The 15,671-nt window shown below is 42.2% G+C and overlaps 1 protein-coding gene across 11 annotated transcripts in view; it reads right to left on the bottom strand.

The window, feature by feature from the left end:
- The window catches only part of ITPR2 (inositol 1,4,5-trisphosphate receptor type 2), a 364,184-nt gene that overhangs the window by 227,003 nt on the left and 121,510 nt on the right, over nucleotides 1-15,671 (bottom strand). For all 11 annotated transcript variants that reach the window (XR_013394522.1, XR_013394523.1, XM_077935647.1 and 8 more), the window contains 6 exons: nucleotides 15,357-15,522; nucleotides 12,801-12,974; nucleotides 8,971-9,060; nucleotides 8,733-8,858; nucleotides 5,847-5,969; nucleotides 2,669-2,869 (listed from right to left, as the gene is read on the bottom strand). Coding sequence is in view for 9 of the 11 variants with exons in the window: in XM_077935647.1 (XP_077791773.1) it covers nucleotides 2,669-2,869; nucleotides 5,847-5,969; nucleotides 8,733-8,858; nucleotides 8,971-9,060; nucleotides 12,801-12,974; nucleotides 15,357-15,522 (880 nt within the window). In the remaining 2 variants the exon portion in view is untranslated. The remainder of the gene's footprint in view (nucleotides 1-2,668; nucleotides 2,870-5,846; nucleotides 5,970-8,732; nucleotides 8,859-8,970; nucleotides 9,061-12,800; nucleotides 12,975-15,356; nucleotides 15,523-15,671) is intronic.

The raw sequence follows: 15,671 nt of genomic DNA, 5'->3' as shown, positions 1-15,671 counted from the left end.
AGGGACCTTTGGGCCAAAACCCATTGTATAAAAAAACACACGTAACATCTTGCTTCGTAGTTAGAATAAGCCACTTTCAGAGCTGAAGCTTTGAAGATTTACACTCTGATATGTTCAAAATTAAATAGGGAGGGACCCATCTAACAGTATTTCTGTAGTTACCTTTTATGCCTCATAATAACAACACACATAGGTGCATCTGGAGATGGGAAAGGGATGACTTATTCCCTCACTCCAGTCATGACTGATGAGGTTCAAAATCCACTTAAAAACTTCTGTCATTAACTACTCCATCTACAGACAATCCAAAAATGGCAAATAAATACGTGTGAATTGCTTTTTTGTCCATTATTCTTATTAGCTAGCTATTTTTACATGAATTCAAACTTATTTTCTACCTTTTAGAAGGGTAAAACAGTGGTCTGGTTTCCACATGTTTTATTAAGCCATGGTTTGTTAGCTAAACTCTGCCCAATTTGGTTTGTTTCCTGCCAAGAAACTATGATCCGAAGCCATGGTTTGTTGCCTTGGTTTGGTTAACTATGACTTGATGTCACAGGCAAACACAGCATCTGTAAGGAGTGGATGCTGCCAAAACTAGCAGAGATAACGCTCCAGGCACACAGCCATTTCTGTCTTGTAGATTTATTACCAAAAGTTCAAAGCAGTTACAAGAGTTCAAACAAATGCGTCCATGCTCATCTCAGTCAGATGTCTCGACTGAAGATTTGTGACGTCTTTTTCCCCAGCATGCCCATCGGTGCAGGGCACGCCTCCTACTTCCTTTGTTCTGTGAGTAGCTCGTTCTGGGGACTGGTTGCCCCCTCCCTATTTCCTCCTCTGAGTCGGATGATAAACTGCTAATGAGCTCTTTCGGCTCTCTGTAATTGCCTCTCTCCCCCCTCGTCTCTCTAACCGTCTCCCTTTCCCTGACAGCATCCATCTCTAACCATGGTTGGTTTGTCCACCGCACCACAGATGCTCACCATGCTAAAAGGCAGGAGACAAGAACAACAGTAAAACAAACCACATACTGAGGAAAAAATCCATAATTTATTTGATCATCTGTGGGACAAGTAATAGTTAACCATTAGTAAACAAACCTTGGCATGGTTTTATGTGCAAAAGAGGTCACAAGCTCATCTGCTGAACATGGATATCAAGTCCCATTGACTTCAATAGGATTGAATTCTCCAGATGCTTACCTCTCCCACTGAAATTAGTAAGATTACAAGAGGTATGATTCAGCCAAAGAACTTAAGCTCTTTTAAATCTCATTGATTTCAATAAGCATGTTCTTAAAGGTAAAGGTACCCCTGCCCATACGGGCCAGTCTTGACAGACTCTAGGGTTGTGCGCCCATCTCACTCAAGAGGCCGGGGGCCAGCGCTGTCCGGAGACACTTCCGGGTCACGTGGCCAGCGTGACAAGCTGCATCTGGCGAGCCAGCACAGCACACGGAACGCCGTTTACCTTCCCGCTAGTAAGCGGTCCCTATTTATCTACTTGCACCCGGGAGTGCTTTCGAACTGCTAGGTTGGCAGGCGCTGGGACCGAGCAGCGGGAGCGCACCCCGCTGCGGGGATTCGAACCGCCGACCTTTCGATCGGCAAGCCCTAGGCACTGAGGCTTTTACCCACAGCGCCACCCGCGTCCCACGAAGCATGTTCTTAGCTCACTCCAAAAGCAATCTAGAGGGATCACTACTTTAGCTGGACCATTTTATTTGATTACACCTGACTTTTATTAAAGAATCCTAGCACAATCTATTCCCATGGACTCCATTTTATTCCCACACATATCCAATCCATTTGTGATCATCAACACATATTGCCCTATAATAAACAAAGGTCTGAACACGGAATTCAAATATTTGTGTTGCACAGATTGTCACCTGCTACCATAGTTATTTGCTTTGAGCACTACAGAAGGCCTCACCAAATTAGAATCTCTGTGTGCTAAAATCCTAGTTATATGTGGCAACATTCACACTGCCAAATCTATGATATAGGCAAACCACACTGGAGTATAAGAATATGGAAAGCTGCATTATACAGAGTCAGATCATTGGTCCATCTAGCTCAGTATTGTTGACAATGACTGCCAGTGGCTTTCTGGGGTTTCAGACAGGTGACATTCCCAGCCCTGCCAAGAAATCCTGGAGATTGAACCTCGAACCTTCTGAAAGCAATGTAAATACTCTACCACTGAGCTATGTAAGGCCCTTCCCCAATCAACGGGGAATCAGTGGCAACAGTGGGTGTGGAAATTCAGCTGTTGTACCACTATTTGCATATCTTTCCTCCAATTTTCTCTCCTCTCCTTTGTGTTTACCCACATTGTTGAAATTCAGAGCTGGATCTTTCGTGTCACACTGAGATGTAGCAACACTCAAGGATAGCAGCAATTCAAAAGCACAGTTCTCTGTACATGAAAAGGTGTCAATAAAAAAGGGATTCAGTAGATTGAAAATCTCTTCCTCAGAGCCACCTACACATGCTCAGCACACACACATGCTATACGCTTCTTGAGGATAGGGCCCTATCTTTTTCACTCATACTGTATATAGAAACTGCTAAGTGCCTTGTAACTTGATGAAATGATGATAATGAAAGTGTAGAAGAAACTGCATGTGTCAAACATATCGAGTGTAGCTGAGTTAACATACCTCTGTCATTACCGTATCTTGGCACTTCTTAACATATTTGCCGTCTGCCTTGACAATGGTTTGCAGAAAGCGCAGATATTCCACATGGCGGCCATGCGTCTCGATGCAGTGAACAAAATGCTGCACCACCCGCTCACTAATTTCATTGCACAGATGGTAATTGTTTGTGAAGATGTGTCGCATGGTTTCAGCCTCAAGAAGCTAATTTAAAAACAATCAAAAAGCCACTCAGAAAAACAGCAAAGATGGTGCTTTCACAAAATTCTGACTGAAGTAGTTAGAACACATGGGAATCTCAAGTTACTACCACATAATAAAACTGCACTGGTAGGAACTGTCAGAGAAAGCTGCAGGGAAGACTTCCCAATGCCTCCAGGTAAGGTAAATAAAATAGATCTGAGATTTCATTTCTTGTGTTGTTTCTCAATATAGCTGTAGCTGCATGCCTGGTGTCGCCTTGATCCATTTAGCTTAGCATTTTTTACAATGAGTGGCACCAGCGCTCCAGGGTTTATTTCCCGTCCTGATTGAAGATGTCAGGGATTGACCTCAAATGTTTTGAATGCAAAGCAGGTGCTCTGCTGCAGAGATACAACCCAAGACTGACCTTTGAGCAGATCCTCGGACTCAGTAGGGCAACCAGTAGGGCAGGAGCCTCAAGTGACCCAACCAAGTTAGCCAATATAAAGCTTGTTACATGGGTATGTTGTGGGTGTAGTCAGAGCAGAATAAGGGTATTAAAAGACGGTGTTTAGGTGTGGAAACACCCTGGAACCAAGGAAAAATTCAAGTCCTGGCCACTGGACTAGAAGGGAAGGGACAAGTGTCATAACTGGACTCCCATTCCAAGGTCCTTTAATGCAGAGCTACCAAGAAAGGAAATCATGTTGTGCTACAGGGCGTTCTGCTGAGGAAAGATCACTGGTGGGACCATGGGTACTATACTTGCACATTTTATTTAACATGTGATGTGACTACTGGCTATGTTACTCTTCAACCATGCAAGCAACCCCAAGTGTCCAGTCTTAGAAAAAATAGTTTTAAGGGGGGGGGGGCGGGAGGTGTAAAGTCACATGGTAAATAAAAATACATTCTAAATTTGAGTGTGCTCACAATTCTCCTTCATTCAGCCACAGCTTGGTGTTTCAAGTCATGGGTCAAATTTTCCTGTGTCTGACATCTTATATGACATCAAGTCTTAGGGAAGGGAAGGTAAAGGTAAAGGGACCCCTGACCATTATCATAGAATCATAGAATCATAGAATCATAGAGTTGGAAGAGACCACAAGGGCCATCGAGTCCAACCCCCTGCCAAGCAGGAAACACCATCAGAGCAGTCGTGACCAACTCTGAGGTTACGGCTCTCATCTTGCTTTATTGGCTGAGGGAGCCGGCGTTTGTCCGCAGACAGCTTCCGGGTCATGTGACCAGCATGACTAAGCTGCTTCTGGTGAACCAGAGCAGCGCACGGAAATGCCATTTACCTTCCCGCCGAAGCGGTACCTATTTATCTACTTGCACTTTGATGTGCTTTCGAACTGCTAGGTTGGCAGGAGCAGGGACCGAGAAACGGGAGCTCACCCCATCACAGGGATTCGAAATGCCGACCTTCTGATCGGCAAGTATTAGGCTCTGTGGTTTAACCTACAGTGCCACCTGCGGCCCATTTAAAGGTAGAGGGACCCCTGAGCATTAGGTCCAGTCGTGACCGACTCTGGGGTTGCGGCGCTCATCTCGCTTTATTGGCTGAGGGAGCCGGCGTACAGCTTCTGGGTCATATTGCCAGCATGACGAAGCCGCTTCTGGCGAACCAGAGCAGCACACGGAAACGCCGTTTACCTTCCCGCCGGAGCGGTACCTATTTATCTACTTGCACTTTGACATGCTTTCGAACTGCTAGGTTGGCAGGAGCAGGGACCGAGCAATGGGAGTTCACCCCGTTGCGGGGATTCGAACTGCCGACCTTTTGATTGGCTAGTCCTAGGCTCTGTAGTTTAACCCACAGCGCCACCCATGTCCCATTTAGGGAAGGTAGTTAACCCAAAACTTTCAGAGGCTTGACTGACATAATTAGGTATATAGGCTGGAGGTTCCCAACCATTGCATTATACACATATACACAAACACAAAGAGCAGCACACTGCTTTGCCAACCTATTTATATTCTCACTAACAAATCACTTCTAAAAGTCAAGGTAGTGAAAGAAAATGGAACAAGTGGCACTAAAACATCAGCAGCCCTATAGATGGGTTTCCCCAAGAAGTACCTTTGAGAAGTTGGTGCCTCTAAAGCATTTGCATACATTATATGCATACAGTATCAATCACCTGGGGCCTTATGAATGGCTCTGTTGGTGGTGGTGCCTCCACAAGAGGACTTTCTCAGTGGTGTTTTCCTGCTTATGGGATGCCTCCCTGGAGAGGTGTGTCTGTTCCTCTCAGTGTTAACCTTTACACAGCATTTTCAAATGTTGCTGCTCACCCAGGCATTTGATGTCTAAAATATATTGTTCCTGACCAACCTCGACATTATTTAGTTGTAAGAATGTTCGGTGGTTCTAAAATATTTTTAAATTTTCACATTGTTTTATACACTCTTGCTGTTTGCCACCCTGGGTTCCTTTGGGAGGAAATGCAGGATAAAAATCGGGTCACTAACCACCATCATATTATGCAAGTGCGTGGCAGGTGTTCTAAAAATAAGAAATCATTTCACTACCACAACCCAGATCTGATTTGGAAATGTGATTAGTTAATCAACCAATTAATAAATAAATAAATAATATCCATAACCAACTTAAGATTTCTTTAATCAGATGACAGGCCTAATTATAGTGAATTAAAATAATAAAGATAAGAGCATAGTCTCCTGTGTTGTCTGCTTCTGAAAGATCTGATCTTACACATACCACACAAACACACACACAACTAAGCTAAGCAATTTGATCACTTCCAGTTCTTTGCAGCGGGAAAACAAAGGTGGTGGCCCTAGTGATCAAATCTGAAGGTCACCAACTTACTGCCCTGCATATGTTTTGGACTGCTCCGACTCCTTATTCCTACCCTGGTCCACTGTTAGGGAAAAGGGATGTATCTGAATGTTTAGGTATTTGAATGCAACTCTTGGTAGTACAAATGACTGTTATGCAAGAGATTTATCATCAACTCAAAATACTCACACCAGGTGTTAAAAATAAGTTGAGGTGTTTATGAAGTAGAACTTGATTCTGAGGGTTTCCACGACAGAAGTTCTGAAGGAACAGGTGAGCTAAGTTCATAACTTCGTTCATCTTTTCATCAGTCTTTGTGTCAATTCATTTTTTCAAATGTAAAAGGAACAAACCAATAAATGGACCTGTTAAACACTTAACTGGAAATGTATAAACAATATCACTTCAAGCGGCAACAAACTTCCTTGTAGGTATGGAGTTTCTGTTTCTTCCTGTGTTCATCAATGTTACCTTATTCAGTTTACCTGGTTTGCTTATGTGTCTATTTATTTATTTATTTATTTATAATATCCCACTTATCCTTGAATTAAAACAAAGGCATCTTAGAAATACTAAACAATACTAGAAATACTAGACAACATATGACAGAAACTTTTTAAAAGCTTTAAAAACTTTAAAAATAAATCTAAAAAGCAAACAGTTAATACTTTTCCAGCAGAGATTCAGTAGGAATCCTAACTAACTAACTAACTTTCAGGTGGCCCTTAAAAACCTTTTTATGCTAAAACAGGCCCATTCGGTTGTTTAAATTTTCTTCAGACAGGCCAGTCATTTTGTGATTGCATTGTTTTGTGTATTAAATTGTTGTACACCACCTTGATATTTCATACAAGTTTGCAGTCTGTAATTATTTTTACAAAGAAATTTAAAATAAAGTAAGTTAATAGTGCCTAGAGACAAGTTTTGCATCCATAGCAGTGATCAGAGGAGGAATGACCACTAGGAGGAGGCGCAGAGAGAAGAAACACCCTGGTGCATCTGCAACAGCACAAATGGACGCCTTCATTTGCCCCACCTGTAACAAAGCATGTCTCTCCCATATTGATCTTGATAGCCACGGCAGGTGCTGCAACCTTCCAACAATTTGACTTCACCCCCAAAAGTGCACTCCTCCACTGTCTCCCAAGACAGTCTGGGGTGTGGGGAAGGGGGACATGTCTGTTTGCGTCTACTAGGCTTCTTGTGGGACAAGACCAGGGACAAGACCAGGGCAACAGGGCCACTGCTAAGAAGTCTCTGCACAAGTTATTTGGTTTGCAGGGGGCAGGTTTATACTTTTGGTGAAACTTAAAACAGAACTCCTACAGAATTAACTAATAAATGAGGCATTGATATGAGGGATCATTTCAGGCATTCTAGAATGAATATATCAATTATCATTAAAGTGGTAACACTTAACCAACTGAAACTGATTAAAATTATTTAACTGATTTATTACAGTGATCCACAGGGGAGGAAATATTCCCAATAAATGGTGCCTACAGTGACATAACTATACATCATCACACAATGCGTGTGTGTGTGTGTGTGTTTTTAAGGAGTGTGCATTTTCTTTAAAACTATTGTTTTATTCATGTGTAAGTTTGATGAATTGATTTTGGTTCCTGATTTCTTTAGAATCAGATACAGTGGTGCCTCGCAAGACAAAAAACTCGCTAGACGAAAGGGTTTTTTGTTTTTTGAGCTGCTTCGCAAGACGATTTTCCCTATGGGCTTGCTTCGCAAGACGGAAATGTCTTGCAAGTTTGTTTCCTTTTTCTTAACACCGTTAATACAGTTGCGACTTGACTTCGAGGAGCAACTCATAGAACGTGGTGTGGTAGCCTTTTTTGAGGTTTTTAAAGACTTTGGTGATTTTTGAAGCTTTTCCAAAACTTTCCCGACACCGTGCTTCGCAAGACGAAAAAAATCGCAAGACGACAAAACTCGCGGAACGAATTAATTTCGTCTTGCGAGGCACCACTGTAACAGCCTAACTGATCTGTAGAAAGGACGTTATGAAATACAGACAATGTGTCAGGGAAGAGTTAGAAGTTTCCAGTTTCTCAGAGGCAGAAAGCATTCCCCAAGGGGGGAAGAAGAGCAGTGAACCTAATAGAAGAGAGTAAGAGGAACAACAGGGAGGGACCGGCTGTTCCCAGGAAAGGCCAGGGTTCAGTTCTAGCTCAGATTTGGAGGAGGGGAGATCCAAGCCAGCTCTAGTCAGGAGGTGAGAAAAAAGAGCGGGAAAGCAAAGGGAAGGGCACCTTCGCCATTTTGAAGTTGGCTGGTCATGGAGAAGCAGAGCTCAGAAGGTATCTGAAATAAGTGACTCTGAGGAAGAATAGTTAAGAACCGTTTATAAGATTGTTTTGTTAATACGCAATAAAAAGTTTTATAAAAGAACAAGAAGCGTTTGTGTGGTGATCTGAAGAGGACAACGACCAGTCCTGACACAATGTATGTACTTTTTTAACCCAAGAAAATCTTGAATAAAAACAACTAAAAAAGAAAAGAGTAAGCCCTAATTAGAATGCAATAAAGATAACGGAAAGGTCAACTAAGTTTCTTCTGTTCCTGAAAGACACATTTCCAAATGACTAAGCAGCCAAGGAAATCTTTATTTTGCTCCTGCAAGTGTAGTCACACAGTTACCTTAAAATGTCTCAGTTCTAGTTTAAATGCCCGCAGCTGTATCCAGAGTAAGATATCTTAGGTCCCAATGAAAACAATGGGGAATGCTAGTCATGACTTAGGCAGCTGTGGGAAGGTCTCAGCAACAACTTCATGGGGGCAAGACCTACCAGAGATGAGTTGCTGTCTCTGACACTCCACCAAGTCTGTGCAAGATTGCCTTTTTGCTAATAAAGAGTTAACTTCAACTTGCTGGGTGTGTTTTACTGCTGGCTCGCCCCTGTCTCCTGCTGTACAAAGGTGACTGTCACATTCGTTGCTCCACCCCAACTACCTCTGGCCCTGCCCTCCATTGGCATGTGGTCCCCAGAAGATTGCCTATGAGCTATTGTGGCCCTTGGGTTAAAAAAGGCTCTTCAACTTGGCATAAACGTTAATTACCTTCTCATAGGGTATCTGCAGAAGATCCAACACCACACTGTGAGCCCCCATATTTTTAAGCAAGCGCTGCTGCTGATGACGACATTTTTTATTCTGGATGCACAGTTTGCTTAAGCGGATCAGAATCTGGTGATAAAAGATAATATGTACTGTACATAAATACAAAGCCAGGGGAAATATGAGTTGCTACCATAGTGAATATACCTATTTGATACTTTGAAGCATTTTATCAACATACCTCCATAACAATATTGTAGTTGTTGCTCTTGTTACTGTCAATCTGAGGTTTCTTACTCCCATCCTGGACTGGACTTAAAATATTTGACTCCTATAATTAAAAAGATAGGGAGGGAGGGGAAAATTTAACTCCAAAATCTTGAAATGCAGTACCAACATGCATGGAAACCATGTAAAACAATCTTCCACTAACAGTGGGCAAATATTAACCCAAGGTGAGCTAGAGAATTAAAGTACAGAATTCAGAAGTAAATCCCACTGAGTTCAACAGGGCTTAGTACCAAGATAAATAGGCACAGGATCACAGCCTAAAATGCTAATGTGTCCAGCACAAAGAAGGTATGATAACTGTATGAAAATCGATATTGATATTGATAATATACACACTATAAAATGTCTCTTCAATTTTTGTTATTTCTTGTTAGTATTTGGATTAGTTTTAGAATTTGTGTTATTATTTGCAGAGTGTTCATAGCAACTAAGCATTGCATATAACTCAAAATAATGATACATGCCCTGGCCTCAGGTTTACATATATGAGACTAGAGACCCAATGAAAGACAGCTGGAGGGAAAAGGTCAGAAGAAGGAAATCAGTCTGGGGATGTCAGAGCAGGGAAGAGGTGAATTTCTAACATGCACTGAATCCAACTTCTTTTTGCTAGGAAAGAGGAGGTGCAACTTTTCAGCAGCCTTTGATCTTTATACAGTGATACCTCGGGTTACATACACTTCAGGTTACAGACGCTTCAGGTTACAGACTCCGCTAACCCAGAAATAGTACCTCGGGTTAAGAAATTTGCTTCAGGATGAGAACAGAAATCGTGCAGCGGCAGCACAGTGGCAGCAGGAGGCCCCATTAGCTAAAGTGGTGCTTCAGGTTAAGAACAGTTTCAGGTTAAGAACAGACCTCCAGAACGAATTAAGTACTTAACCTGAGGTACCACTGTATTGTCTGAAATCTGGCATTTCTCCCTGCAATCCCATACAGTTACAGTAGCCATTATCCAGTATTTAGCACTAAGTATCTCTCCCTCTGGGACGCGGGTGGCGCTGTGGGTAAAAGCCTCAGCGCCTAGGGCTTGCCGATCGAAAGGTCGGCGGTTCGAATCCCCGCGGCGGGGTGCGCTCCCGTTGCTCGGTCCCAGCGCCTGCCAACCTAGCAGTTCGAAAGCACCCCCAGGTGCAAGTAGATAAATAGGGACCGCTTTCTAGCGGGAAGGTAAACGGCGTTTCCGTGTGCAGCTCTGGCTCGCCAGATGCAGCTTTGTCACGCTGGCCACGTGACCCGGAAGTGTCTTCGGACAGCGCTGGCCCCCGGCCTCTTGAGTGAGATGGGCGCACAACCCTAGAGTCTGGCAAGACTGGCCCGTACGGGCAGGGGTACCTTTACCTTTACCTTTTTATCTCTCCCTCTAAAAGGAAAGTCAGGTGATAAGTGTCAATAATATTGGAACCTAACATGCATGTAAGAAGGAACCCAAGGTTTGCGGAAGGAAGGAAAGAAGGAAGGCTAAGAAAATAAAACTGTGGTGACAAAAACCCCTAAAACAGCCCAATGAGAACTGAGCATCATTCTAGTCAGTTGGAGCAGAAATACAGAAAAAGACAGTGGTGCACATGGAAGACAGTGGTGCACAAAGGGTACCAAAGGGTATTCCAGAGATGCAGTTATAGAAAGATAATCACACCATCAACAGAGTTGTGACATTCAGCTGCATATCTTCTAGCCTTATGTCATGTGATAGACACTCCCTCATCATATCCTTCTAGGGAAGGGACCAGAAACTATTTGCATTCTGCTGGGAATATTTACATCCATACCAACTGAAAAGCAGTTGCTTATTCTCTTTGTAAAAGAAACATACTGCCCCCAAACTTGGCATGCTAGCTCTATATAGCATTCTCTTGCAGAGAGATTGAGTTGTTCCTTCTCCCTGCTTCAGCCCAGCATAGCAGCATGCTCTGTTTCACAAAGGTCAGCACTGTAGAGGTTACTCACCTCAAGGGTTGCCATGAAAATCCGGACACAAAAGTGTGAATCCATCCACAAAAGTTGTTGAGCTTCTTTAATCTACACTCCCAACATGGCCTGCCGTACGTCCAGATTTCTTCAGACATTTTAGCAACTGCCACTCATACGCTCCTTAAGGGGGCTGAATACCGGCTGTGTCTGGGAAGTTCTAGACGTATGACAACCCAACTCACCTCTTCCTTCTAGTTTTAAAGGGTTGGGTTTATGGGTAGCTACCCTGTGTCTGCCCTGGGTAGCTTAGGGCACAACAGGTGTTAGGTGCCAGGCGTGTTTTGCGTCTGGCACGGGTCCAATTGTGACCACATGGAGATCTCTGGATGCCAGGTTGGCAACCAACATCTCCATCTTGCCCCTACAGAAGAGCTTGTTTATTGCATTTATCTCCCACCTTTTTCTCCAACGAGTACATGGCTGACCCCCCCCCCCCTTTCTCAGTTAATCCCTAAAAAGACCCTGTGAGGTAGGTTAAGAGGCTGTGGCTCACCTCAAGGTCACCCCATGAGATTTATGACTGAGTAAGTCACTTTGGACTCGTAGCTGTCCATGGAGGCGCAGGCAGGTCAATCTGGTATGCAAGTTGAGACCCTCCCTGCCCACAGACTGTCTTACCAGAGTGGTCCATGCTCTGGTTATCTCCTGCTCGGACTACTGCAATGTGCTCTACCTTTGAAGGTGACCTGGAAACTACAATTAATCCAGAATGCGGCAGCTAGACTGGTGACTGGGAGTGGCCGCCGGGACCACATAACACCGGTTCTGAGAGATCTGCATTGGCTCCCAGTACGTTTCCGAGCACAATTCAAAGTGTTGGTGCTGACCTTTAAAGCCCTAAACAGCCTCGGCCCAGTATACCTGAAGGAGCATCTCCACCCCCTTTGTTCAGCCTGGACACTGAGGACAATGAACTCTGCATTTCAGCTGTTATCTAACAAGAGTTGTAAATATAACAACCGTCACCCTACAACATCTAGCAATTCTCAGAAGGGAAGTTAAAGTAACAATATGAATAAACCATTAACACAAAGTCATAAGAAACTATTTGCATGTTAAGAAAGGGAAAGTTTAGTAAATAGTGGAAACATTCATGCCCAGTATGCCTGAAGGAGCATCTCCACCCCCATCGTTCAGCCCAGACACTGAGGTCCTCCTCCAAGGACCTCTTCTGCTGGTTCCCTCCCTGCAAGAAGTGAGGTTACAGGTAACCAGGCAGAGGACCTTGGTAGTGGTGCCCGCCCTGTGGAACGCTGTCCTATCAGATGCCAAGGAAATAAACAACATCTGAAGGCAGCCCTGTTTAGGGAAGTTTTTAATGTTTGATATTTTATTGTGCTTTTTAATACCCAGCCAGATGGGGGGGGGGAGTATAAATTATAAATTGTTAATTACTACTACTACTACTACCACGCAGTACCAGCACCTGTCTTTTTTTGTTAAAAAGTGTGGCACCAAAACAACTTCATGGTGAGTACCAGTACCTGTTTCTTTAGAAAAAGACATTGCCAGCAGTGTTGTTTTTCTAGAAAAAGAGGTGACAGAACCCACCACAAACACCTCCCTCATTCTCTTAGAATGGCAATGGTGTGTTGGGTTGAGTGAGTGAGAGTGTATTCTTTCATTTTCAGAAATAGAAAGAACATAAAACAAAACTCTGGTGAAATGTGTTTTAGGGACATTTTAACTGTTGCCCAGTTTTACTGTGTAAACCAGCTTGAGAACCTTTTATTGAATGGTGGCATATAAATATTCTAAATAAATAAAAGTGAAACAATGTGTAGGGATCAAAACAAAAACACCCACCTCAATGGGCTCATCACTTCCTTTTGCCTGACTTTCTCCCAGCTCTCCACTTTCATAACTGCTGTTCTTTTCAACCCAAAGTTCAGATTTTTCTACAGTAAGCCTTAGCTGGTCAAGATCAGCTTTAATTTGCTTGTAGTTATCCACATCTTGATTAGATACCAGCAACTGAACCTGTAAATCCCAAAATTTCACAAAAGTTTCACTACATTATTTTTTTAAAAGATGTCATCAGAGCTGCATTTTGTACTATAGCTGCAATCAACTCCTTGATTTGACTTTTTATAAGGCCCATTGATTATTTTTTTACCCTTCAACAGATCACATTAGCAAGCCAAAGAATATTTTTTATACATAAAAGCAAGTGAAATCATATGGTTCACCCATTGATACACATCACTTATTTCTGCATCAACTGATTACTCAACAATTGACAACTTGCAGCTAAATGTATGAACTGATTCAATGGAGAATCACTCTTTTGGTGAAGATATGAAAGTTCCTTCTCATCTCATTTGATGTACGATGGCTCACTTACGCATGCAAATTGCCACTTAATGCTTTAGTTGCCTGGTGATTAACATGTATGAACAAACCAGTTCAAAAATAAAGATACTGAATGTGGACTTTACACCAAGGTAATATATCATTTTAACTGATGAAAGAAAATGTGGCAATCACTGAAATTATGAACTCCAAATCTGAACAGTGATAAGAAAAATGACAAACTTGAAACAGAATTGGGAAGTTACGGTAATATGAAAACATTTGAAAAGAGACATATTAGGCATCTAGTAAGAAATGAACAAAATGTAAGTTATTTATTGGGGAAAACACATTAATGTGTGTGAATTCTTTGGATGCGCCTCTGCAAAATTAATCAAATTAGAAAAAATGGTAACCTCCTTTTTCTTTTTAATATGGGGGAAATTGTCATTTTCTCCTAATTCAACTAATTTTGCAAGAAGACATCCAGATCCCTTTTTGAACATCAGGGATTATTTCCTTCATAATGCAATAATATGGGGGGGGGGTTCCTAAAATGACTTACAATTTGTTCATTTTCTGACAAGATGTCTAGAACATCTTTCTTTAAAAGGTTTTCATTATGATTTCTCAATTTATCAACATCTGTAAAATTGGTTACAAGGCTGCATGCTTGCAAAGATTATTAATGAAGACATTGAATGAAACTGAAGTTGTCAGTTTTCCCTACATTAATTCTATAAACACTGTGACAAGGCTTGTATAAAGCAGTACAAAAAGATAATACCTAACATCAGCAAATATTCCTCTACTGCAGAGGACTCTTGCTATTTAAGGTTTTGCATGTTTTTCTATATAAACATGCAAACGAACAGAAATCTCAGCTAGCTACACCTTTGCAGGTTGGTGCCCATTTCTTCCCAACAATGCAGATTCAGAATTCTGTTACATAATTTATGGATGACTTCATTAATTAGATTTTAAGAAAAATTCTGCACCAGGGTAAGTTAAATACTATGACACTGAGAAAAGACTGTAACTTAGTGGTAGAGCATCTGACATGCATGCAGAACATCCCAAGTTCAACCCTTACTGTATCCAGGCAGGGCTGGGAATGTTCCCTGTCTGAAATCCAGGAGAACCCCAGCGGCTCAGAATAGGCAATACCAAGCCAGCTGAATCAATGGGCTGACTCAGTGAAAGCCTCCTGTATTCCTATCACACCAGATGCCATGTCTTCAATTGACCTAAATTATGCAGATAAACAACACTTGTATTGTTGCTCTTATTTTGCAGAATCTATTCTGCAGTTTTTTGCTATGAAAAAACAATTCTCTTTTTTGCTAAATTTGGATGGAGAAAGAACCTATACAAGGTAATGAAGCCTCTTACTACTCTTTGAAATTGTTATGTGAAATTTCCTCAAGCTTTGTCCCACATTTTAAAGAACAATCTTTGCAAATAGAAAGGCAAGAAAGTTGCTTTAAAAAACAATCTGAGTTTTTTTAGGTAGGTGAACACTGCAGGTCATTCATTATTTTTCTGATGCTTTTCTGCATTTACATAGCATCCTGGCACACACAGCCTTGGGTATCTCTTACTCCTGAATAATCAACTCCCATCTTTTGCTGGAGCAAGTTCATTAATTTCCCAATTAGGTCCTTTTCCTGCCACAAAACATGTCAACCATTCAGCTGTCACTTAACAGAGAACTGCAGCTAATAAGCATAGTACCATTTTAATGGAAGGTAGAAGGTCATTATGCAGCAACTGTCAAACACCAAAAAAGAATCTTCTTTCCTATGTGTTACTTGTACAAGCTTGGAAGAGGCGAAAACTTTGCACGCTGTATGCCTCTGGTACAGCCCAGTTAAAACACTGCAGTAAGTGGGTCAGGGAGGGTTCTCTCTCCTGAAAAGCAGCATCAGACAAGTCTTCAAGTCTTCCATCAACACAGACACAGGCACTGCATAAATGTTCTGGCTAAATTCTATAGGAGGGAGACTTACTGACCTACATCACTAGCAACTGAAAAATATGTAAAGAAATAGCTTTAATTGGTTGCTCTACCTGTTTAAAGGCTTGCAAAACTTCTGCTCGTTGGCTGAAGTGTTTAAACAACAGCTGCAGGGCTCCAGAAAGCAAAGGAGGGTAGTCATGCATAATAAGGTGAATGAGGACTCGCAGGAATGTCCTGCCACCTTCATCATCCAGCTGCACTGCATTTTTTTCTTTTCTGCACAAAAAACAAAAAAACAAAAGGCTGATAAGGCAGTAGCTGAGAGCTGGCTGGAACACAGCCAAAGCTCACAGGAAGCACAAACAGGAGCGAAAAGCGAGACAGACAGCCTTTCGTCACAGGAAGGGGAGGCAGATGACCCAAGG

This window comes from Podarcis muralis, chromosome 10, assembly GCF_964188315.1.
Source record: "Podarcis muralis chromosome 10, rPodMur119.hap1.1, whole genome shotgun sequence".
Lineage (NCBI taxonomy): Eukaryota > Metazoa > Chordata > Lepidosauria > Squamata > Lacertidae > Podarcis > Podarcis muralis.
The sequence above is the reverse complement of the archived record's forward strand: the minus strand, read 5'-3'. Positions and strand labels throughout refer to the sequence as shown.